General features: G+C 35.0%; 1 protein-coding gene across 3 annotated transcripts; it reads right to left on the bottom strand.

Annotated features, from left to right (window-relative positions):
• Positions 1-3,853: 3,853 nt before the first annotated feature.
• On the bottom strand, positions 3,854-18,329 carry LOC110643075 (DNA replication ATP-dependent helicase/nuclease JHS1). 3 transcript variants are annotated; one of them, XM_021795308.2, is made up of 34 exons: positions 17,667-18,325; positions 17,310-17,477; positions 17,008-17,226; positions 16,771-16,833; positions 16,368-16,577; positions 16,212-16,265; positions 16,067-16,128; positions 14,690-14,822; positions 14,432-14,542; positions 14,185-14,281; positions 13,680-13,762; positions 13,205-13,270; positions 12,828-12,983; positions 12,626-12,681; positions 12,455-12,512; positions 12,263-12,373; positions 12,116-12,172; positions 11,889-12,023; positions 11,536-11,790; positions 10,375-10,449; positions 10,059-10,180; positions 9,876-9,948; positions 9,632-9,736; positions 9,340-9,507; positions 6,414-6,483; positions 6,181-6,332; positions 5,691-5,768; positions 5,506-5,598; positions 5,279-5,416; positions 5,000-5,039; positions 4,822-4,895; positions 4,534-4,671; positions 4,294-4,413; positions 3,854-4,214 (listed from the first exon to the last, which is right to left on the bottom strand). In XM_021795308.2, exons 1-34 carry the CDS (start codon positions 18,228-18,230, stop codon positions 4,056-4,058), a joined length of 4,263 nt encoding a protein of 1,420 aa, XP_021651000.2. In that variant the 5' UTR covers positions 18,231-18,325; the 3' UTR covers positions 3,854-4,055. The 3 variants fall into 3 exon arrangements, 2 of the variants coding, with proteins under 2 accessions (XP_021651000.2, XP_057998259.1); XM_058142276.1 differs by having other exon boundaries at positions 17,125-17,226; XR_002492564.2 differs by lacking the exons at positions 3,854-4,214; positions 4,294-4,413; positions 4,534-4,671; positions 4,822-4,895; positions 5,000-5,039 and having other exon boundaries at positions 5,506-5,591; positions 17,667-18,329.
• Positions 18,330-18,781: the final 452 nt, after the last annotated feature.

Raw genomic sequence — 18,781 nt, 5'->3', positions numbered from 1 at the left:
TAGTTTTCTTTAATTTCCCTCAAAATTAAAGTGGCGACTCCTCACTTTTTCTACTTCAGTGAGAATCGTCTGGCGACCGCAAAATCCTTGCGACACCATGAACCCAAGTATATAAAAAGAGTCATATACTCTAAAGTGAATATTTATCCTTGAACTCTCCCTTAAACCTAGGAATATAAAATATTTGTATAAAATGATCCTATGAGTTCAAGGAGGGACTCTCCCTTGAACATGCAAAACAAATTTGAAGGTTCAAGGAAGAACTCACCCATGACCTAAAAATGTTGCATTTAATAGAATTATAAGTTCAAGGGAAGACTTTCCCCTAAACCCAAGGACAAAAAAAGTTGCACATTTTCTTACAAAAATACATTAACGAAGTGTTTGAAGAAGGATAGACATGGGCAGCAGAGAGGTCCCCCTGCCCCGTTAACATCTCTGATCCGAGATAAGGGATTACTCCATTAGGTCTTTTCAGTCCGGAGCTGACCGATAATTGACCTACTTACCTAGAACTCAATGACTTTCTCAACTAGAAGTATCCTACTCATGTTTGAAGGGGAATCATAAAGAGGTTATGTTTTCAAGATATCATTATCATAAGGTCATTTTAAGAAATGGTGAGAATAGGTTTGCTAACCTTTGGGGATGATAATATGACCATTTTTTAATACTCTAATATATCAAGAATCACTAAAGCATATTAGAATATCAAATCAACAATTTCATCAAATAATGCTCGTTTTATAAAACTAGATAAACCATGTCATACCATGGATATTGTTTTCGAACTCTTTCATACTTATAATATAAGATCAAAAGTAATATTTGTAAAAAAAATGTGTTAATCAACAAAGTAATGTTCATGGAATAAAGCATTTCAACGAAAATGTAATATTTATAAAATAAAAAGTTTCAAAGAAAAGGTAATGTTTATGGAATAAAAATAATATTTCAATCATTGTCAATCCTAATCTTATAATCCTAGGAGTTTGGCAGGATAAAAGGTTGGAGAAAACACATCATGAAGATAATCAATGGAAATGCAGGAAAGAGAGATCGGATTTTAGCCTATGGAGCTGCAGGGAAAAGCCCTGTCGAATCAACCTTTTAAGATAATGAGCTATAGTGCGGTCCTTTTGGGAGAAGATTGGGATTAGTTCTCTCAATGAGAAATGCGAGAGCTCTCGAGAGAATCCTTGTTTTAAGGGTGAAGAGATTCCTTAGAAAAACTAACTTCAAAGACTCCCTATCTACTTCTTTTCTACCCTTTTTCAAAAACTCTAGAAAGACCCCTTTAACAGTAAAACTTTAGTTATTTATAGGGAGTGAAAGCCCTAAAATGGAGGGTCAGGATTCAAGATAGAAAAAGAAAGGTTGAGATTTAGAAGGACACGATCCAAAGGTCAAAAATTAAATAGATCAAAAATCAAGGGTCTAGATTAACTTAGGACTCTTTTGTCCTTTTTCTTTTTTGATCTAAAAGACAGGGTTTATGCCTTACATGTTAGATCAAATGTTGGGATTTAAAAGTACAAAATTTGTTTTTATTGCTTTTGATACCAGGGTCAAGAATTTATCCTTACAAATAGCATCAATGGTAGATATTGAAAAGGTACCAGAATACTTTAACTAACTCAATCTTACGGTGAAAATTCAACTTTAAAAGCTAGGGCTACGATTCAATGGTATACTTTATCCAGTGGCTAAGTAAGAACGTTTCGGTTTTTGAAGTTTAGCATTGTCCGAGCTCTTTATCTGATCTCTGTTCGATTTTTTTTATGCAGTCTCTATCCAATCTTTCTTTATCCAATTTCTTTGTTTGGTCTCTTTATCTAATCTTTCTTTGTTTGACCTCTTTATTCGATCTTTCTGTGGTTGGCCAATGTACCTGAAATTTCTTAGGGCTGGGCATTCTATTAGTTGAGATCGAAAGTACTAGTTTCATTTGAGCCCAAACCTAATTGGGCAAGCTCTATCTTGGTCAATCTCTTTTGTCATTGATTCCCTACCAAGCTCGTCTTTAAGTTCGGGAAATAAAATCTTCACAACCCATTCAAAAGTACATCTCCAAAATTGGAAAAGCATTAAATGTTTTTTTATATTCTAGACGTCGCCTCAAACCTCTTAACCATTAGTGTATGGGGCTATATATATCTGCTTCTGTATCTTACTCTCTCAATCAGTATGAACTCATTAACTTCTTTTTGTGTGCAGAAATGATGGGAGGCGAGGCCAAGAAAGCTGTAAATAAGAGGAAAAGAGAGCTCGCCAAAAGAGTTTTCGAAAAGAAGGAAGCTGCTGCTGCTGCTAGGGCTGAAGAGCTGGAAGCCTAGAAAAGAGCTCAGGTCAAAGAGATGAGCTCACCAGCTCGAGCTCAAGACGAACCCGTTGGTGTGAGATCGACTCCCCCTCCCGATTAGCCTTTGCTTCAATCGCCGGTCTCTGTCACTTCCGAGGGAGGTTCATCCAGGGAAGCAGTCTCATCTGGGCAACCAATCTCCTGAGGTGCTCGAGTTCTGCTAAAGTCCCTGGAGAGGAAATAATCAGTGAAAGGGAATATAGACTTAGCCCAAGTCACTGGTGCAACCATTTGCTTCTTGGAGGACAAAACTTAGATGGGCCCGAAAAGCATCGATGATCTCCTCAACCAATCTATGAGCCTGAGCTTGGAGGTGGTAGCTACCCAGTACATGGTGAAAGAAAAGGTGAACTTCCTGAGGAGGGAGATGTCAAAGGCGATCAACGAGATCGTCACTTACAAGGGCCACTTGACCGCTGTCAATGCTCGGATTGAAGAACTCGAGCGGCAGGTGAAGTCTTCTAAGGAGCTCGTAGTTCGGCTACAAAAGGAGCTGGAGGATGCCAAGGCCAGCCAGGCTATTGATTTGGCTAAGTACTCTTTTGAACTCAAGGCGAAGGAGGACGAAGCCATTGAAAAGGAAGTCGGTGCGTATATGCAAGCGCATAGCGACCTGCTTGCCAAACTGCTAAAGCGATATCCCAACGAGGACTTCTCCTGATTTGAGAAGCTTGCCCCAAGTGCTGTTGCTGGGAGTGATAGTGAGGAGGGGGGACAAGTGTAAATGATGCTGGGGCTGGTGGAGATCCGCCCGCTGAATGATTTGTAATTACTAGTACAAAATAATAAAGTTCATTAATTTTTCTTTTAAGGTCGATCTTCTTGGTTAAGTAACAGTTCCACTTTTCTAGAATTAAAACTTTATTGAGATCGGATGATTAACAAAACAGGATTGAAATTCCATTAAAACTTAGATAATCATAGTTAATTAAAACTTAAATGAAAATGAAATTAAAACTTCAATGAATATATTAAAATTTGATCACAACCTAGATAGCATACAAAATTTAATTAAGACTTTCATGATCGTAAGAAATATAATTAAAACCTGATTAAAACTTAAATGAACATAGGAAATTAAAACGTAATTAAAAATTAAATTACAACTTAAATGAACACGTAAAAAAAACCACCCAATTAATAAAATTGCATATTATATATTTAATTAATTAAACTTTACTTATTATTTTTACAGAGCTAATCAAAATATAATTTTTAAATATTTATTAACCCGAACAAAATATAATGTTCACAGTCAGCTCCAACTAGTTATATATGGAGATAAGTGTTAATCAAGATGAAATTCGTTACCCTAAATAAATAAGGATAAAATCTTATATTCATTTAAATTGTTCTTGACACATCCTTCATCTCAGATTTGAATACGAAGCATTTTTTAAAAGCAAGAATTTTTTTAAAGACAATTTGCATTGGTCTATCTTGGGAGTCGAGTAGAAAACATAAAAATAAATAAAAAAAAAGCAGCAAATATGAATGGCTTTCACTTGTAAGGTGTTTATTAATGAAAAAGATATAAAACTTTATTACACGGGTACGATTTAATTTCTTTCATTTGCATTAAATGTTTTAGACAGTTGCAAAAATTTTGAGAATTATATACATATTTCAAGGGAAAAAAAAAATTCCATTTACTTTTGCAATGAGAAAATTAGCCGAAACCTATTAATCTAATCTAACAGCATCCCACTTGCTCTACATTGTGCTCTTCGAGCTTGATATCCTCGTGGGAGACGTTCAAGATGCCAGATTGCTCATTAACCTTATCAATGAGAAGCTTCAGTAGTGGGACGTTTGAAAGGGTTTTGCATGAGCCCACCAGTATCAATTTTTTCTGTACAAAAAAAGATAATACCGTGAGATTTATGGACAACAGAAAAACTACAGGACATAAATATTAATAAGTTGCCTACCTTAGCACGTGTAAGTGCTACATTAATCCTATGCCAGTCACCAAGCAGTGAGGAACTATAATTTCTAGGATTTTCACTAGACCTAACAAAGGATACCAATATGCAGTCCTTGTCTCTTCCCTGCCAAAAAGAACAGATATCACGTGAAAAATCTTACAGAGATTATGAAAGCACAATGGGGCAAAAGTTCGAAATGAAAGCGCCGAAAATCACATTAGTTTCAGGAATGAGTCGGTCTACCTGGTACTTGTCAATGGTATTTATCTCCACAGAGATTATGCAAACAGCAGTTCTGATGAGATTTGCCTGCGAGTTATAGGGGGTAATGATTCCAATATCTTCGCTTTCAATTCCACATTTAATTAATTCCTTCGCGACCTATATTAAAAACAGAATGACGGACTGCCATTTAATTACAGCTTCAAGGTAGAAATATAACACAACACATAAGAAATCACAGGAAAGAAAAATATTGTTTGTTCTAAGGTAACAGGTATTATTTACATCATGTGGGAATAAGTGCTTTACCTCTGCAATAATGTAAGCTTCCACTGGGTTATTGACAGTCTTGGAATCTTTTGACTCATGAGCAGGCAACATATCTAAGTTTTACAAAAATGAAGTGAGTGAAGAACCAGAGCCATAAGAAAGAAATTAACTCAGCAGTGAAGATGGCGAAAGGAGAAAGGCAAAACCTTGTACACACCTGTGTTAATAAATACAATGGGTTTGTGTGGATTCAAAACCTGCAACCATAAAAGCAAAGAAGCAAGTTTATGACCGAAACAGCAATTCCCAAACAAAGAAGCATCTTTATGACCATAAAGAGCTCTACTTTTTAACTGACAAAATTATTCTTGCATCAAAAATACAAGAGGTGATTTCATTTCAATAGACAAAAACTAAAATTTTCAAATTTCAAGGTTATTTCTCAGGCCATAACAATATTTGCTTAGGACAGCTAATATTCAATACAAATGCTTACCTCATTGAGCCATGAGGAACAAGATTTTAACCTTGAAAATTTAAGTTTGCGATTAGCTATTTCAGGAGAACCACATCGCAATCTGTCACCATATATCAAAGCATTTGATAGTTCCATAATGCCTTGACACATACGATACTGCATATAAAGAACTTTCAGTAAATTTGCCTATCACAAGAGTATCAGAATACGGGGGGAAAGTGAATCAATTCAGAAATTAGAGAAACCTGGCTTTGCAAGGCTGAAATTGCCTGAGGATGTGCTTCAGAGAGCCTGCAAAACAAACTTATCCCCATTCCATTCTCTCGGGCCTCTGTACTCTAGAAATTAATTAGCAGAGGAGTTTCAATGAGGTTAAAATATGAAGCAGCAAAATTAAGCAATTGGATTCAAAGATGCATGCACTTTATACCTGGACAAGGGGAGGCAATTGATAATGATCACCAACAAGAACAAACTTTGAAGCAAACATCAAGGGTCCCAGGGATATCTGCTAGGGACAGAAATCAGAGTTTTACCCATGTTATATTGTACGTAATATGCTTTCTATTAACTTTCTTGGCACAACACATCACTCTAGCTCCAAGCAAATAGCTTGAATAACAAAAGAACTGCCATTTGGGTGTATCAACTAGCAAATATTTTAATCCAGAATAAGGGAGGGTGATTGTGACAAATATTTCAATTAATTAGTTCACATTTATAAAATAAAAATAAATATAAAAAATTTCTTAAAAATAAAAAGAATGAAAAAAAAAAGAAAAGAAAAATGCACGTTTTTTCTACCAAGTTCACTAAGATTGCATTGTGCAACCTAGAATAGAAGTCTTACCCAATCATTTCAATTCCCAGTCAATCAGAAATATTCGATTGATTACAGGACATCAAGAAAGAACACTTACTGGGAGAGTGATCTGCCCAGCTTCATCCATGATACACACATCAAATTTCTTGTTTGCAAGCAAGGGGCTAGTAATTCCCAAACAAGTTACTGCAACAACTTTGACTTGGTTGAATCTTAGTCTAATTTCTTCCACACTCTGTACATCCATTGCTGTCATTAAATCCTTGGTTATGAGAGGAGAAGAAAAAAAACCATTACAATAACTGTAAGCAGATAGTCTTCTTATCTTACCTGAAAAGCAATTGGCCCTAACTTCTTCATGAACAGCTTCATGTCTTCCAATTCGTAGAAAATCAATACCCTGAAACTCATTGATTCAGTAACCATAAGCACTGCAGAAACAGTAATTTGGTGTGATACATAGATGCTACTTTTGTATCCGAACAATTTCTGAGATTCTTAATTTGATGCTCAAACGCTATGAACGGAATTTAAAAGCTGAATACCATGAGATTGGAAAGCATTGAACCATATACTGCTCAATTTAAATGGTAGAGCATGAGAAAAAAGATATGGCAAAGTGGCAGCTATAATCATGATTACAAATGACGAAATGTCAATTATTGTACAGGGAAAACTCAATGGAAAAAGTCATGTGAATCCAGCCACAAAAAGGAAGGGCTAACGTGTTAAGACCAAGGGTATCCATATCAAGGGAAAATCCTCCCAAGGCCCATTAGAGACCACACAAGCGGACTTTAAATGAAACCAAATCCAAAACCTTAAAGCATTAGGTTCACAAATCATTCCCACTCATATGTCCTCACTTACCAATGTGGGATACTTTTTATTCTCATTCAACAAACAACTCATACTTGCTATCCTAACAATTTCTGCCTCAAGTACGAGTCTCACCCATATTGAATTTATTGCCCACAAATCTGTCACCTTGCCTCTTCCTCATGGTGTAGCAACCATGGAATTTTTACCAACTATTGTATCCATACTCATTCCAATACCATCGCTGGTTCAAAAATCACTTATTGGACCCAAGCGAGCCAATTGTTAGAGAGAATGCTTCTAACACCTATGAGTAAGGGTGTAAACAAACCGAGCCGAGTTGAGCTTTAAAGAGTTTAGGCTTGGTTCGTTAAAATTTTTACAAACTCAAGCCGAACTCGAACTCAACTCCTATCGAACTCAAACCGAATATTTATAAGCTTGAGTTTGGCTCATTTAGAAGACAAGCTCTAAATGAGACTAGCCAAAACCAAGCTTTTTATCAAACTGAGTATCGAGTAACTCAACTCATTTACATAATTTTGATTAACTCTCATATATATATATATATATATATATATATATATATATATATATATATATATATATATATATATATATTAAATTTCAATTACAAATAACTATATTTAATAAATACATTTTATACATTGATTATATCATAATTTTAAACAATATATTATTTTTAGAACATTTTTAAATAAAATAATAAATATTTATTATATAATAAAATACAATAAATAATATAAATATTTTTATAAATGAGTTTGTTCACGAACTTATTTAACAAGTCTACTCACAAGCTAGCTCGCAAGCCTGCAAATAAGCTGGCTCACGAATCTTAACTAGCCAAATACTATTAAGCTCGAGTTTGGCTCGTTTATTAAACAAGCCTTAATATCGAGATCAAACTTGACTCATTCTCTCAACGAGTCAAACCGAATTGAGCTTTTATCGAGTCGAGCCTCGAGCAATTTGTAAATACTTTGGTTTGCTTACGGTCCTACTTATGAGGAATTCAAAAATGCAAGCTTGACATCGCATCCAACCCACTAAAGTCCAAGGATACTTTCCACTTATATGTCAGGTCTTTCTTATGTATGATTCATAGCTATTAAAGGCTTAAGTGCACTAAAGCGCTAAGGGCTCCTAGAGTCTAGGCGCAAGGCGCAGGTGCACACCTGATTGAAGTGAGACAAAAAAAAAAGTCAAATAAACTTGAATATTTCATCAAACTTCAAATAACATAAAACAAAAAATAATAATAACTAATAAGTATTCAAGTACTAATATATAAAAAATTGAATCATCTTTTGATGTCTTAAAACTAAAGTCAAGTAATTATAAAATAACTACTCTTCAATCTTCATCAAGAGTAACATCATAATCTTCTTCGTCTTCTTCAATACCTTCATCATCTTAATACTCATCTTTAAAATCAATATTTTCATCATCTTCCTCATCTTTAAGAACTAAAGAACTATTATTTAGTTCTCAAATTAGTGGATGATATTTTTCCTTTTTCTTTAAGCGTAGATCTTAAAATAGGTTTAGATACAGCATTTTTTTTTTTTTTGAAAAAGATAAGAGTGGTAGTATTGAAAATAAAAATTTGGGAGATTTGTAATCTCGGTGTGGTGGCTTGACGAGATTTTGGAGACTAGTTATCACCAAGATACTTATTTCAAAAACTTCTTAGTGCGTTAATATTGGATTATGGTAAATCGACAAATTTCGAGTTGAATGGTAGTACTTTTTGTCAATGGAAGTGCTCACTGAAAGTGGAAATAAAGAAGATGCGCCTTTCTAGAGCCTTGCGCTTGGAACAAGACACATGCCTATGTGCATAAGGCGAGGGTCTGGTGAATGTCACCCACCTTTCTCTTGTAGAGGCGTTAGGGTTGGAGCCTAATGAGCCTTGAGCACGCCTGAGGCATGCCTTTAATAACTATGGTGTGATTCTTTGCACTTTCAATTCAAACACAACTCATACTTGCTATACCAAAGTAAGGCAGCCAAGGGATGCCTTTGGTTAATTGATCTTGTGATTTAGAGCATAGCTAGTAGTGGTAATAAATGGAAAATCATTCCCAATCATTTTAAAGCTATATTTAAAAAAATGATTTGTTACTATTTTTTTTTACTCCATAGTTTTGTTGATTAGTATGTTCTTCATTGAGTTACTAAAGCTCTCCCTTTCTACAAGACTGCAACCAGTGAACAAGTTCTGGGTCTCTGTAACAACTAATAATCAAAACCCAATATCTCCTATTCAAATTGCATATCTGTGTGTTATTTAGCTGAACATCTGAAGCCTAAAATACACTTACAAAATTGTAAAAGTCAAGAAATTTAGTAAATATGGAGAAAAGCTAATATTCCATTAGATCAATGAAATGGATAAAGCATAAGAGATAACCTGAGCTTTCAATTTGATTAGTAAATTATCAACAGCAGAGTTTGTATAGGACGTAAGCAAGATAGATGCACATCTCATCAACAAGGCCTTGACAGCATAAACCATAGTAGATGTCTTGCCTGTCCCAGGCATTCCAAGTATTAAAGCATAATCCTTAGCAGTAAGTATCTGAAACAGTAAATTTATTAAATTAGTGAAAATAGGCTCATTTTCATTGATTTCAGCAATGAATTAGCATCAACTAAGGGATATACAATAAGGCGAAAGGAAAAAATAAAAAATTGTTGCTAACCTTAAGAATTGCTCGGCGCTGATCACCATTTAAACTCTTCACTGACCAAATATAAGATATTGCTGGATCTTGGCTAAATACACACCCACTATCAAATCTAGGAGGCTGAAAGAAAAAGGGAAAATCAGAAAGTCAACCAAAGGGAGGAATTATTAGGATGGAACACACAAAAAGAAAGAAAGAAAGAAAAAGAAAGAGAAAATCATGAATTTGGAAAGAGTCCAAGATAACATTTAATGGTCACCTCAAGGTCAACAACTATATTCCTAAGATGAGAACTCTGCGCATTCTGTAAAAAAAGTTGTACAAGGTTGGACCTTCAGCAATAGACATGAGCATGCATTTAGCCAGGGTATGATACATCAATCTAATAAAACTGGTATACAAGGAATGAAATTTTTACAGGAAGATATGAGTCACAAATTACCGCATAACTGAAAATGAAGTCATGGTTTCATCCTTATCAATGCGCCACACCTCCTGAAGGAGATCATTTGCTTCTGGAAGAGAATTACTACTGGGAAGCCTTAAGCGCTTAGACAAGGAAACCTATGAGCATCACAGAAAATATACGAGTTTATATTTTGAAAATGAGAGTTCAAGAACTGGCATTGCTACTAATTTTCTCAATGTATGATATAGAACCACTACAATGCAATGTGAACACTAATAAGACAATTTTTAAGGTTGCAGCCTTGCACAATAGCAGAGTACAAATAGTGAAAAGCAAATATTTCACTTACAGAAACATGAAATTGACCAATATCTGCTATGACACCACTTGCAACAGTCTGATGACCAGATTCAGTACTAAGAATCTAAAGAAAATAAGCAAACAATCAGTCATCAACAAAAAAAATAAATTTGAAAATGAAGTTAGTTTATTTAGATAAACTGCTCAATAAATGAAAGAATGATAAAAAGTCTGAGCATCTCTTTAGTTGTCAATTGTCAATCTGTCAAATTTGAGGAGATTAATTGGGGAACATAAATAGTCGTAATTAACATCCTCCCAGTACATTAAAATCAAAGTTGAATACACATAAGCAGTTACACATGCAAATATAACTGGACATAAGCAATTATAACATTCACGGAATAAAATAAAAACAAAGCCAAAAAAAAGTTTTTAGGATATAAACTACCACAAGACCATAAGTTTGAGTACCAAATTAGACTCTATATGGAATAAGGATATAAATACTACAGAAGCTGATATCTTAGTAATTACAGAACAGGTTAGTAATTTAGGCAATCACACTCAGGGTGATTGGTAGACAATGCAGTAAATGCAGGGAAGTGAAGGTGATAAGGAATCACTTAGCTACAGCAAACAAGCTGCTCTAGGTTCTCCTGCAATGAATCTCATAACTGTGGAATAATAAATCAAAGCCACAGAGGAAAATTACTTGCAATTTCAGACTTAATCTAATAAAAATTTATATCATTCCTAACAGTAAAGTAAAAAAGGAAGGGAATTAAGAGAAACCAGAAACACAAGGGAGATTAGCAAATACATTTCAAATACGATTCACAGAAAGCAACGAACATGTAATTCATTTGACCCTTCAAGACATATAAAAGATAACTATTGTAAAAGAAAGATAAACTAACATAAAATGCTTAAGAAATTCTTCCAAAATATTGTAAAAAATCTATGATGCAGCAAGACCATAACACCAATAATAAGCACTTCATGTCAAAAGACCCTTTTTTTAACAAGGAACACCTTACAAATAAAACCCAGGAGTCTAAGCCACCCCATGATTCCTAGGTCTCAAGTGAGTTCAAATTTCCAAAGCTTATGATCATTTCAAGTCACTTGTTTAAAATTTAGCTCTAGTTTATGTAATTCAATAAATTTTCACTACACATGCATGTTTAATAAATGAGAAGTATTGTACCACATAGTCTCCAATTTTAAGTGTACAATCTAAATCATTCACTGGAGGAGATGGAGCATCCAAAGAATCTCCTTTAGATGCATAGACATTGTGAGGAAGCAATATCCGAGGCACAAAACGATAGATGAATCGATTATCCTTGAGAGACTTTTGCTGTGAGAACCCATTTGAAGCATCAAGAACAATAGATGAAAGACAATTAGTGGAGCGATCACTCTTCATAGCATTTGAATGCCATATTTCACTCCTTACAAGCTGCAATAGCAGATAAAAAGGCTTTAAAAAAATGTAATTTTACCATGCATTAAAGTTTAGGGTCTCACTACTTATACAATATGCATAAATGACCTCACTTGTGTCTCTTTAGCCTCTAAGTCAATCAACCGATCCCATTGTTGGAGGAAAGCACAATGAGCAGCAGTCAAATGGTAAACGTGTGAATCAAACACATCACCAAGCCCACTACTTTCTGTGCTTCCACCATGCACCTGGAGCATTTGAAATAGAAGCAAAAGATTAATTAGCCCACTGACTGAGAACAACAGTCCACACTCCCTAAACTTAAGGACCAAAATGGTACCTTATGATAGATGGTACAAACAGCAAGATGGTGGCAATTTCTGCACATGCTTGGACTCTAGTATAGGGAAATTCAAAAAAAAAAAATAAAAATGTAATTATTTATAAGCATCTGACTATTATTATTATACTTATGTAATAGTGATACCCGAAGCATTGGGGGCAATTGTTGTATTTTTGATGCCTTGAGTATGTCACTTGCAAGCTCATTACGACGCATAATTAACCCAACCACATCAGACCTTCGCACCATAATTCCCTTCAGAAAACAACAAAGATAAACACTTAATCACCTTCATATATAGAACAATTGATGGCACAAATGTAAGTAACCATATACCTGTGTCTGATCTGAATAGAGATAATGTAAAATACCAGAATCGATATGTCTCAAGTACCTATGGCATGACAGGTAGAAACCAAATAAAGAACAATTGCTCAATTATTCTGCAAATTTAGAGGCCTAAAAAGATTCTCACCCCCTTCCCTGCAGAAATGGATAAAACCATACCTCTCAGACATAAGGAGAGTGTACAAGATGACTTGAGCACAGTGTTCCAAAGATGACTGCACAAATGACAAGTATGAGCAAACAGGCAAATAACACTACAGTAGAGAATAATATTTGCATGTTTTGACAAATATGTTATGGTAATCCTCAGTATCATGGGAATGTATTCTGACATAATTTTTAGCAAAGACACTATACTTGCCTGTCCATTAGGAACTTTCCCAGTTTTAAACTCTAGCGGCAAAATCTTCTCATTTGCTTCATTTCCAGATGACTCTACTTTTACTCTAATAGAAGCATCGATTATTCCCTTCAACCCATATTTTGGGGCCCATGCCATCTCCTCAATATCAATGACCTATATTTAACATGGATAAATTTTGATGATTGTGTAAGAATGTTTAAATTGAAGCGAATTGTTTATGTGCAAAGAAAATTTATGATATGACTAATGTGCATACCGTCAATACTAATATGCAGCTATCATTAATCATTATGCACATATCTGTGATGTATAGTTGGATGCATATTACAAAAATACATCAAATAATTTAAACAAGCAAAAGTGGGAAGCCTAACCTCAGATATTTTTAGGTTTCTCAATCCATAATCAGAACCAAAATCAACGACAGGGACTTTTGAATCCTGCCAACAACTTATGAAACATTATTCTCAAGAATGGTTAGAAGAAGAAATTTCTACATAAAAGGATGTGTATATATCATTGTGAGACATGCACATCGTCCCTAGCACACAAGCTTCATGAAAAGAAAAAAAAAAGAAGAAATATTCAACAAACACATGCAGACTTCACTTAAAATGGAAATGAGGCGAAGAAAAGAGAAAGGTTATATGACAATATTATATATATATAACTTCTAATAAATACAAATGTCACATTTCACACAAGATTCATGATAGACAGAAATAATGGAAATGACAAATTCAGAGTTCATGAAGAGCAAAATTGAGATGACCAAAGGGTGGCCTCATGCAACGCATCTCAAATATAAGAGTCAAACCAAGCCAAAAATCCTGCTGGGCAATTATGTACCTGTGAACCTTTGAATGCGATAATCCAATTTAATATTTTTGGAATAGCCTCAACCAAGGTCTTCAACATATCATTTTCATTGACTGCAAAATTCCACAAGGTTGTGATTAGGACTTGAAAACAAGATAATAAAAATAATTAATAATCTTGTTATCACGAAAATAATGAGCAGGAAATTTTTTATGAAATATGGTGAATTTAACTAATATAACGTCATTTATTATAGTTTGATAAGTCTTATAAACTGATAACTCTTTGCCTTTTTTTTTTCTTCTTCTCATAAGTGGTGAATAATTGGGGAATCAAGCCTTGAGCTACCCAAAAAATCAGCCAGGTTCCATCCACAAACCTCCCTAGTCCCACACTAACAATTAGATTTGAACCCAGGTCTCCGTTAGAACCCCAAGTTTTTAACCACTAGCGTGTCCTGTTGGAAATAGACCTTGATAATGCACCAAAGAGAGATTGAAAACAATAGTTAATTGACATTAATATAAATATCTACCTCCACATGCATACAAGCTGTCAATATTTTTCTGGAGAACTACTCTCGCATACCCCTCCAGAAATTTTACTGTAGGCTTCTCATCCATAAGTCCAGCCTGAAAAAGCCAAGAGATATCACAACAACAACAACTAAACCAAGAGATATCACACAACATAAAAATTTATGACTCCCAAACAAGCTCTTAAGTAAAAGTATATTAAAAATGTCTAACAATTAATTAAGGGAAATTTTTAAATCATGAAACCTGAAATATTTGGTGCAGCAAGGTGCCAATTAATGCTGCCTCTGAATGCTCACAGCATTTTAGCCTCTCATCAAGTACACTACGTCTGGGGCAACTGAAACTTGCAGCAACCTGAAGTTGTTATGATTTATTAGGAAAATATATGGGTGAAATAAGAAAAATCTTATTAACATACACCTTTGTAAACAATGGACCAGCACAATTACAATTAGGAAAGCCAAAACAGAATATCAATTCAGACAAATGTAAATGAATTACCCGAGTTCCAGAGAGTAGAATGTCAGGGTGAACAATCAAAAGATTATGGTCATGGTCCACTTTACATTTTCCTTGGTCATCAAATTCACCAATCACATTTACAGTATCTCCAGGTGCAATGACACTGTGAAACCTGATAAAAATTGGAACACATAACATATTCTTCGTAGTGAGATCAATAAACTAAAGGGGAAAAAAATAAGATTCAAGTCCAAACATGATTGGAAAGAACATATGAAGTAAATTCAAACACAACACTAAAATAGCACAGTCAACACCAAAAAGATTTAAATAGTTAGCACTTGAATGAGGAAGTGCCATATAATCAGAATACAACAGTGTCAAACCATCTGATACTATGTTGTTCAAATAAATTATGAATTTAATGGCATAAAGATTTTAGGATCTATGTTTCACTAAATAAAATAGCAAACCTTAAGAACTAAAGAAAAGTGGAACTTTCAACAAACTCTAGCAGAAGTAAAAAATGGTCCAAGCAACAACAGAAACTGCTTAATGAAGAAAACAGGATATCATGAGGACTAGCTTTTAGTTCTCTGCACCGGTGCACCCTATATGAACTATGAATAAAAAGAGTTCTTTGTATCAATCTGTCATTTGAGATAACCTCAGATTACAATTAATTGAATCAGCTTGGTTGAAGATCATCTACAGGCCAAATTCTTCACTTGTGATTCAGTTAACTGGATCACCCCAACTACTTTAGGAATGAGGCTTTGTTGAGTCTAGTTAATTAGACTTGTTGGAGATAGAAATGGTGGAGTTTGGAGAGGTTAATGGGCTTCCTTAGCCTCCTATTTTTATTATGTTGAATTGCTGGCACTGTTAGTAATGGCATCCGTAATATGAAATCCAGCATTGTCAATAAAGCCTTTAAGGCATTAACTCCTTCATTCCTATGTAGCTTTCACATTTCCCTTTGGCGTTCATGGATGTTCAAAAGAAAATCCATGGCTCGCTAGAGATTAGGTCAATTTGTTGTAGCAGCAGAGGAAGTATGAACAATGCACCCTAATTGATATTGGCATTAGAGTTTGGTTTTACGCAAACGTTATAGAATCTGATTCAATGATGGCTATCTTGACCATGAAAATGAACATTTAGTAAGGACTTGTGAGGAGTTACTAAATTCCAGATGGCATTGCTGAGTTCATCATTCTCATTATCCAGATAAACACTGTGCAGGCAGGCTTGTTAACTGTTGTTTGAAGCATGATTTTTTGTCCTGATTTGTGATGGTTGTATAGTTCTCATTCCTTGATTTATTTCCATGCACAAGGTCTTGGGCCAATGCACCCAATCCCATAAGAAATTACAATTTTTTCTTAAAGAAAAAAAAAGGGAGAAGTTATTTACCACTCTCCATGCAAATAGACAAGTCTTTCTTCTCCACTCTGCTCATTCAACAAGCGAAGAACCTAAAAAAATTAATTTATTACTTTTAGTACCCTGGCTATTGATAGAAGTAATGAAATCATTTTGACTAAGCCATACAAAAAACCTTATATGGGCAATAAGCACCAAAGGGATCACCAGGCCTATGCTTCTCAGATACCTAAAGAAAAGATAGATGGGAACATAATCATTATCCAGGTAGTTTTTATTTTCAGTGCAAAGCCAGTAACATGATTATTTTCAGTACAGAACATTAGCATACCTCCAATATGAGAAATTTATGATTTGATGTTGACCTAGTTAACTTTTCTTGAGGAACTGGCGCCTCTCTTTGTACCAGAGGATTAGATTTGGGAGGCATCTCTTTTCCATTTACATGTTGAACCGTAGATGAATATGCTTTATTGCCAATCAATACTGAATCTTCAACAGAAATCGCATCTTCTACTTGATCTAAAAGTTCAAGCAAGGCCTGAGAAGATACAAATAACAAACTGATAATCAGAACTACTACATACAAACATAAAAGTGAATCCACGCACGATTAAATCATTTTAAGTGGCAACTTATCAGCGAAAAGATCATGCAAAATGTTACGATCCAGAGCAATGAAATTTATAAAATTTGTTTAACATTGATGGAACATAATGGTCCACAAGCAAAACCTTTTTGTGCTGTCTCAAAATCAGTTGATCCGACAGTTCATTGCATTGAACATCATTAGCAGCCTGCAGTTAATAGTAGAAATCAGAAATTATCTCATGTCCACCATCAAGTACGTGCATTGCAAGAGAAAATTTTTCTTAAGAAACTAAGTTCAACATATTTTTCATAATTATCGAAGAATTCCAACAGAAGCATAGTTAATTTAGTAAGCATGCTCAAGCACAAGGCACAATCACCCTTTCATGACAATAGGATAGAGATGGTGGAGTCCTGAAAGGACTCTGTCGAGTAGCAAGGGAGCCATTCACTTCAGACATGCTTACATGGATTGCTATGTCCTGAAATGGGTTTACCCTTCCCAAGTTCTCTCTATTGGCAGGTAAGATAGTTGTTTCGGTGGCCTCCCTTCTTGGTGAAGAGAACCGCTTGTCAATCTTTCCAGCTATGTGAGAAATCTGTACCACTAATCATTACTAAGCCAACAAAAAGACAAGTTTATAACAAGTTAGTGTAAGCAAAACTAAACACATGAACATGCCTGGTTTAATGAACACGGGCGCATGCTTAAAGAGTTAATCTTTAACGAATCTGTAGACAATTTAGCAACTTCTGGCATGTGCTTCGACACAGCCTGTAGTCTTTCATTCACTGGAGATATCCTCCAAGTGATCTCGTCACCCCCATCATCCTGACTTTGCTTTATTAACTGTTTTCAAAAAGTTGCACAAAAACCATTTGAAGATTCAGCACATGTCCAACTTTTCCATACACAGAAAGAAGAGAAAGACGGGTAAAGAGAAGGAACTCATGGACACAATTGGTATAGCTCAAACAAAGACAAAAGTGATAATCCTGACCATAAAGAATGGATATGGGACGTGTATACTGAAATTACCATTCCAGGTGAGAATTTGAAGCGTTGGAGATCGAGAGAAACGGACTTGGAAATTTCGGGCGAGATGTCGGCGGGACTGTCGGCTGCATCGATGTCATTGCTTGTGAGATTCTGAGAAAGAAAAGCCTGAGAGGCATTTTCCGCATCAAAAATCCATCCATTGGATCCATTAGTGATATTAGGATGGATTGGTAGCGACGTAATTGGGGCTTTAGGGACTGGGAAAGCGGAAGCAGCAGAATTTGGAGCATTTCCATTCGCAGGGTCGTGAAGTGCTTGGTTGGCTGCATGACATGGGTTAAGGGTAGAAAAGTGGTGAGGGGCTTGTTTGGGAATATTGGGGGCAACAGGCGGGTTATGGGCAAGAGCAACGGAGGGAGAGGCTGAATGGGTGAGTTGTGAATGAGAAGATGTGCAACTTTGAGAGGCTAAAAGAGCGTTCTGGGTGTGGCGATGGAAGAAATGTTGAATGCCATGCTTGGCAGGCTGCTGCGAGCGTTGTTGATTTGAGTTCGATTTCTTCGTTGCTGGTGTTGAGTACTTCAATTTCTTTCTTGGACCCATTTCGTGCTAGGGTTTTTCTGTACCATCTGCAGGAGCAGGAGAAAGAGAGACAAAAAGATATAGGCTAATTAGCAAAGCTTTCCAATTTCCCGCCTAAACTTGATGGCTATGTTTATAGGAACCGAACTCATTTATAATAGTGAACCAAAATTTTATGGTTTGATTCGATTTATCCATTTTCACAATCTATCAAAGTAATTTATTTCCTCTGAACTCTATTTTCTAGGAAATAAGTTACCTAACTTAGGTTTCGTTTGATTCAACTAAAAATTCACTTTCTTAGAAAGTGACAATACAAATTACATAAACTCTTATTTTAAATATAAGCATAATAATTGAAATATTTATTAGATAAAAATGCAATAAACTTAAAATCAATTCAATAACATATATTATATAATGTCCAACACTAAATTCACATAATAATTAACATATCATTTTTTATGACATAATAATTAATATTTTATCATAAATTTAACATCCAAAATACATATATGAAGTTGGCTACTATTACTTCACCTGCACATTATCATAATTTTAGCATTCAAAAT

This window comes from Hevea brasiliensis, unplaced genomic scaffold, assembly GCF_030052815.1.
Source record: "Hevea brasiliensis isolate MT/VB/25A 57/8 unplaced genomic scaffold, ASM3005281v1 Scaf4, whole genome shotgun sequence".
Lineage (NCBI taxonomy): Eukaryota > Viridiplantae > Streptophyta > Magnoliopsida > Malpighiales > Euphorbiaceae > Hevea > Hevea brasiliensis.
This window is presented reverse-complemented; position numbering and strand designations above follow the sequence as displayed.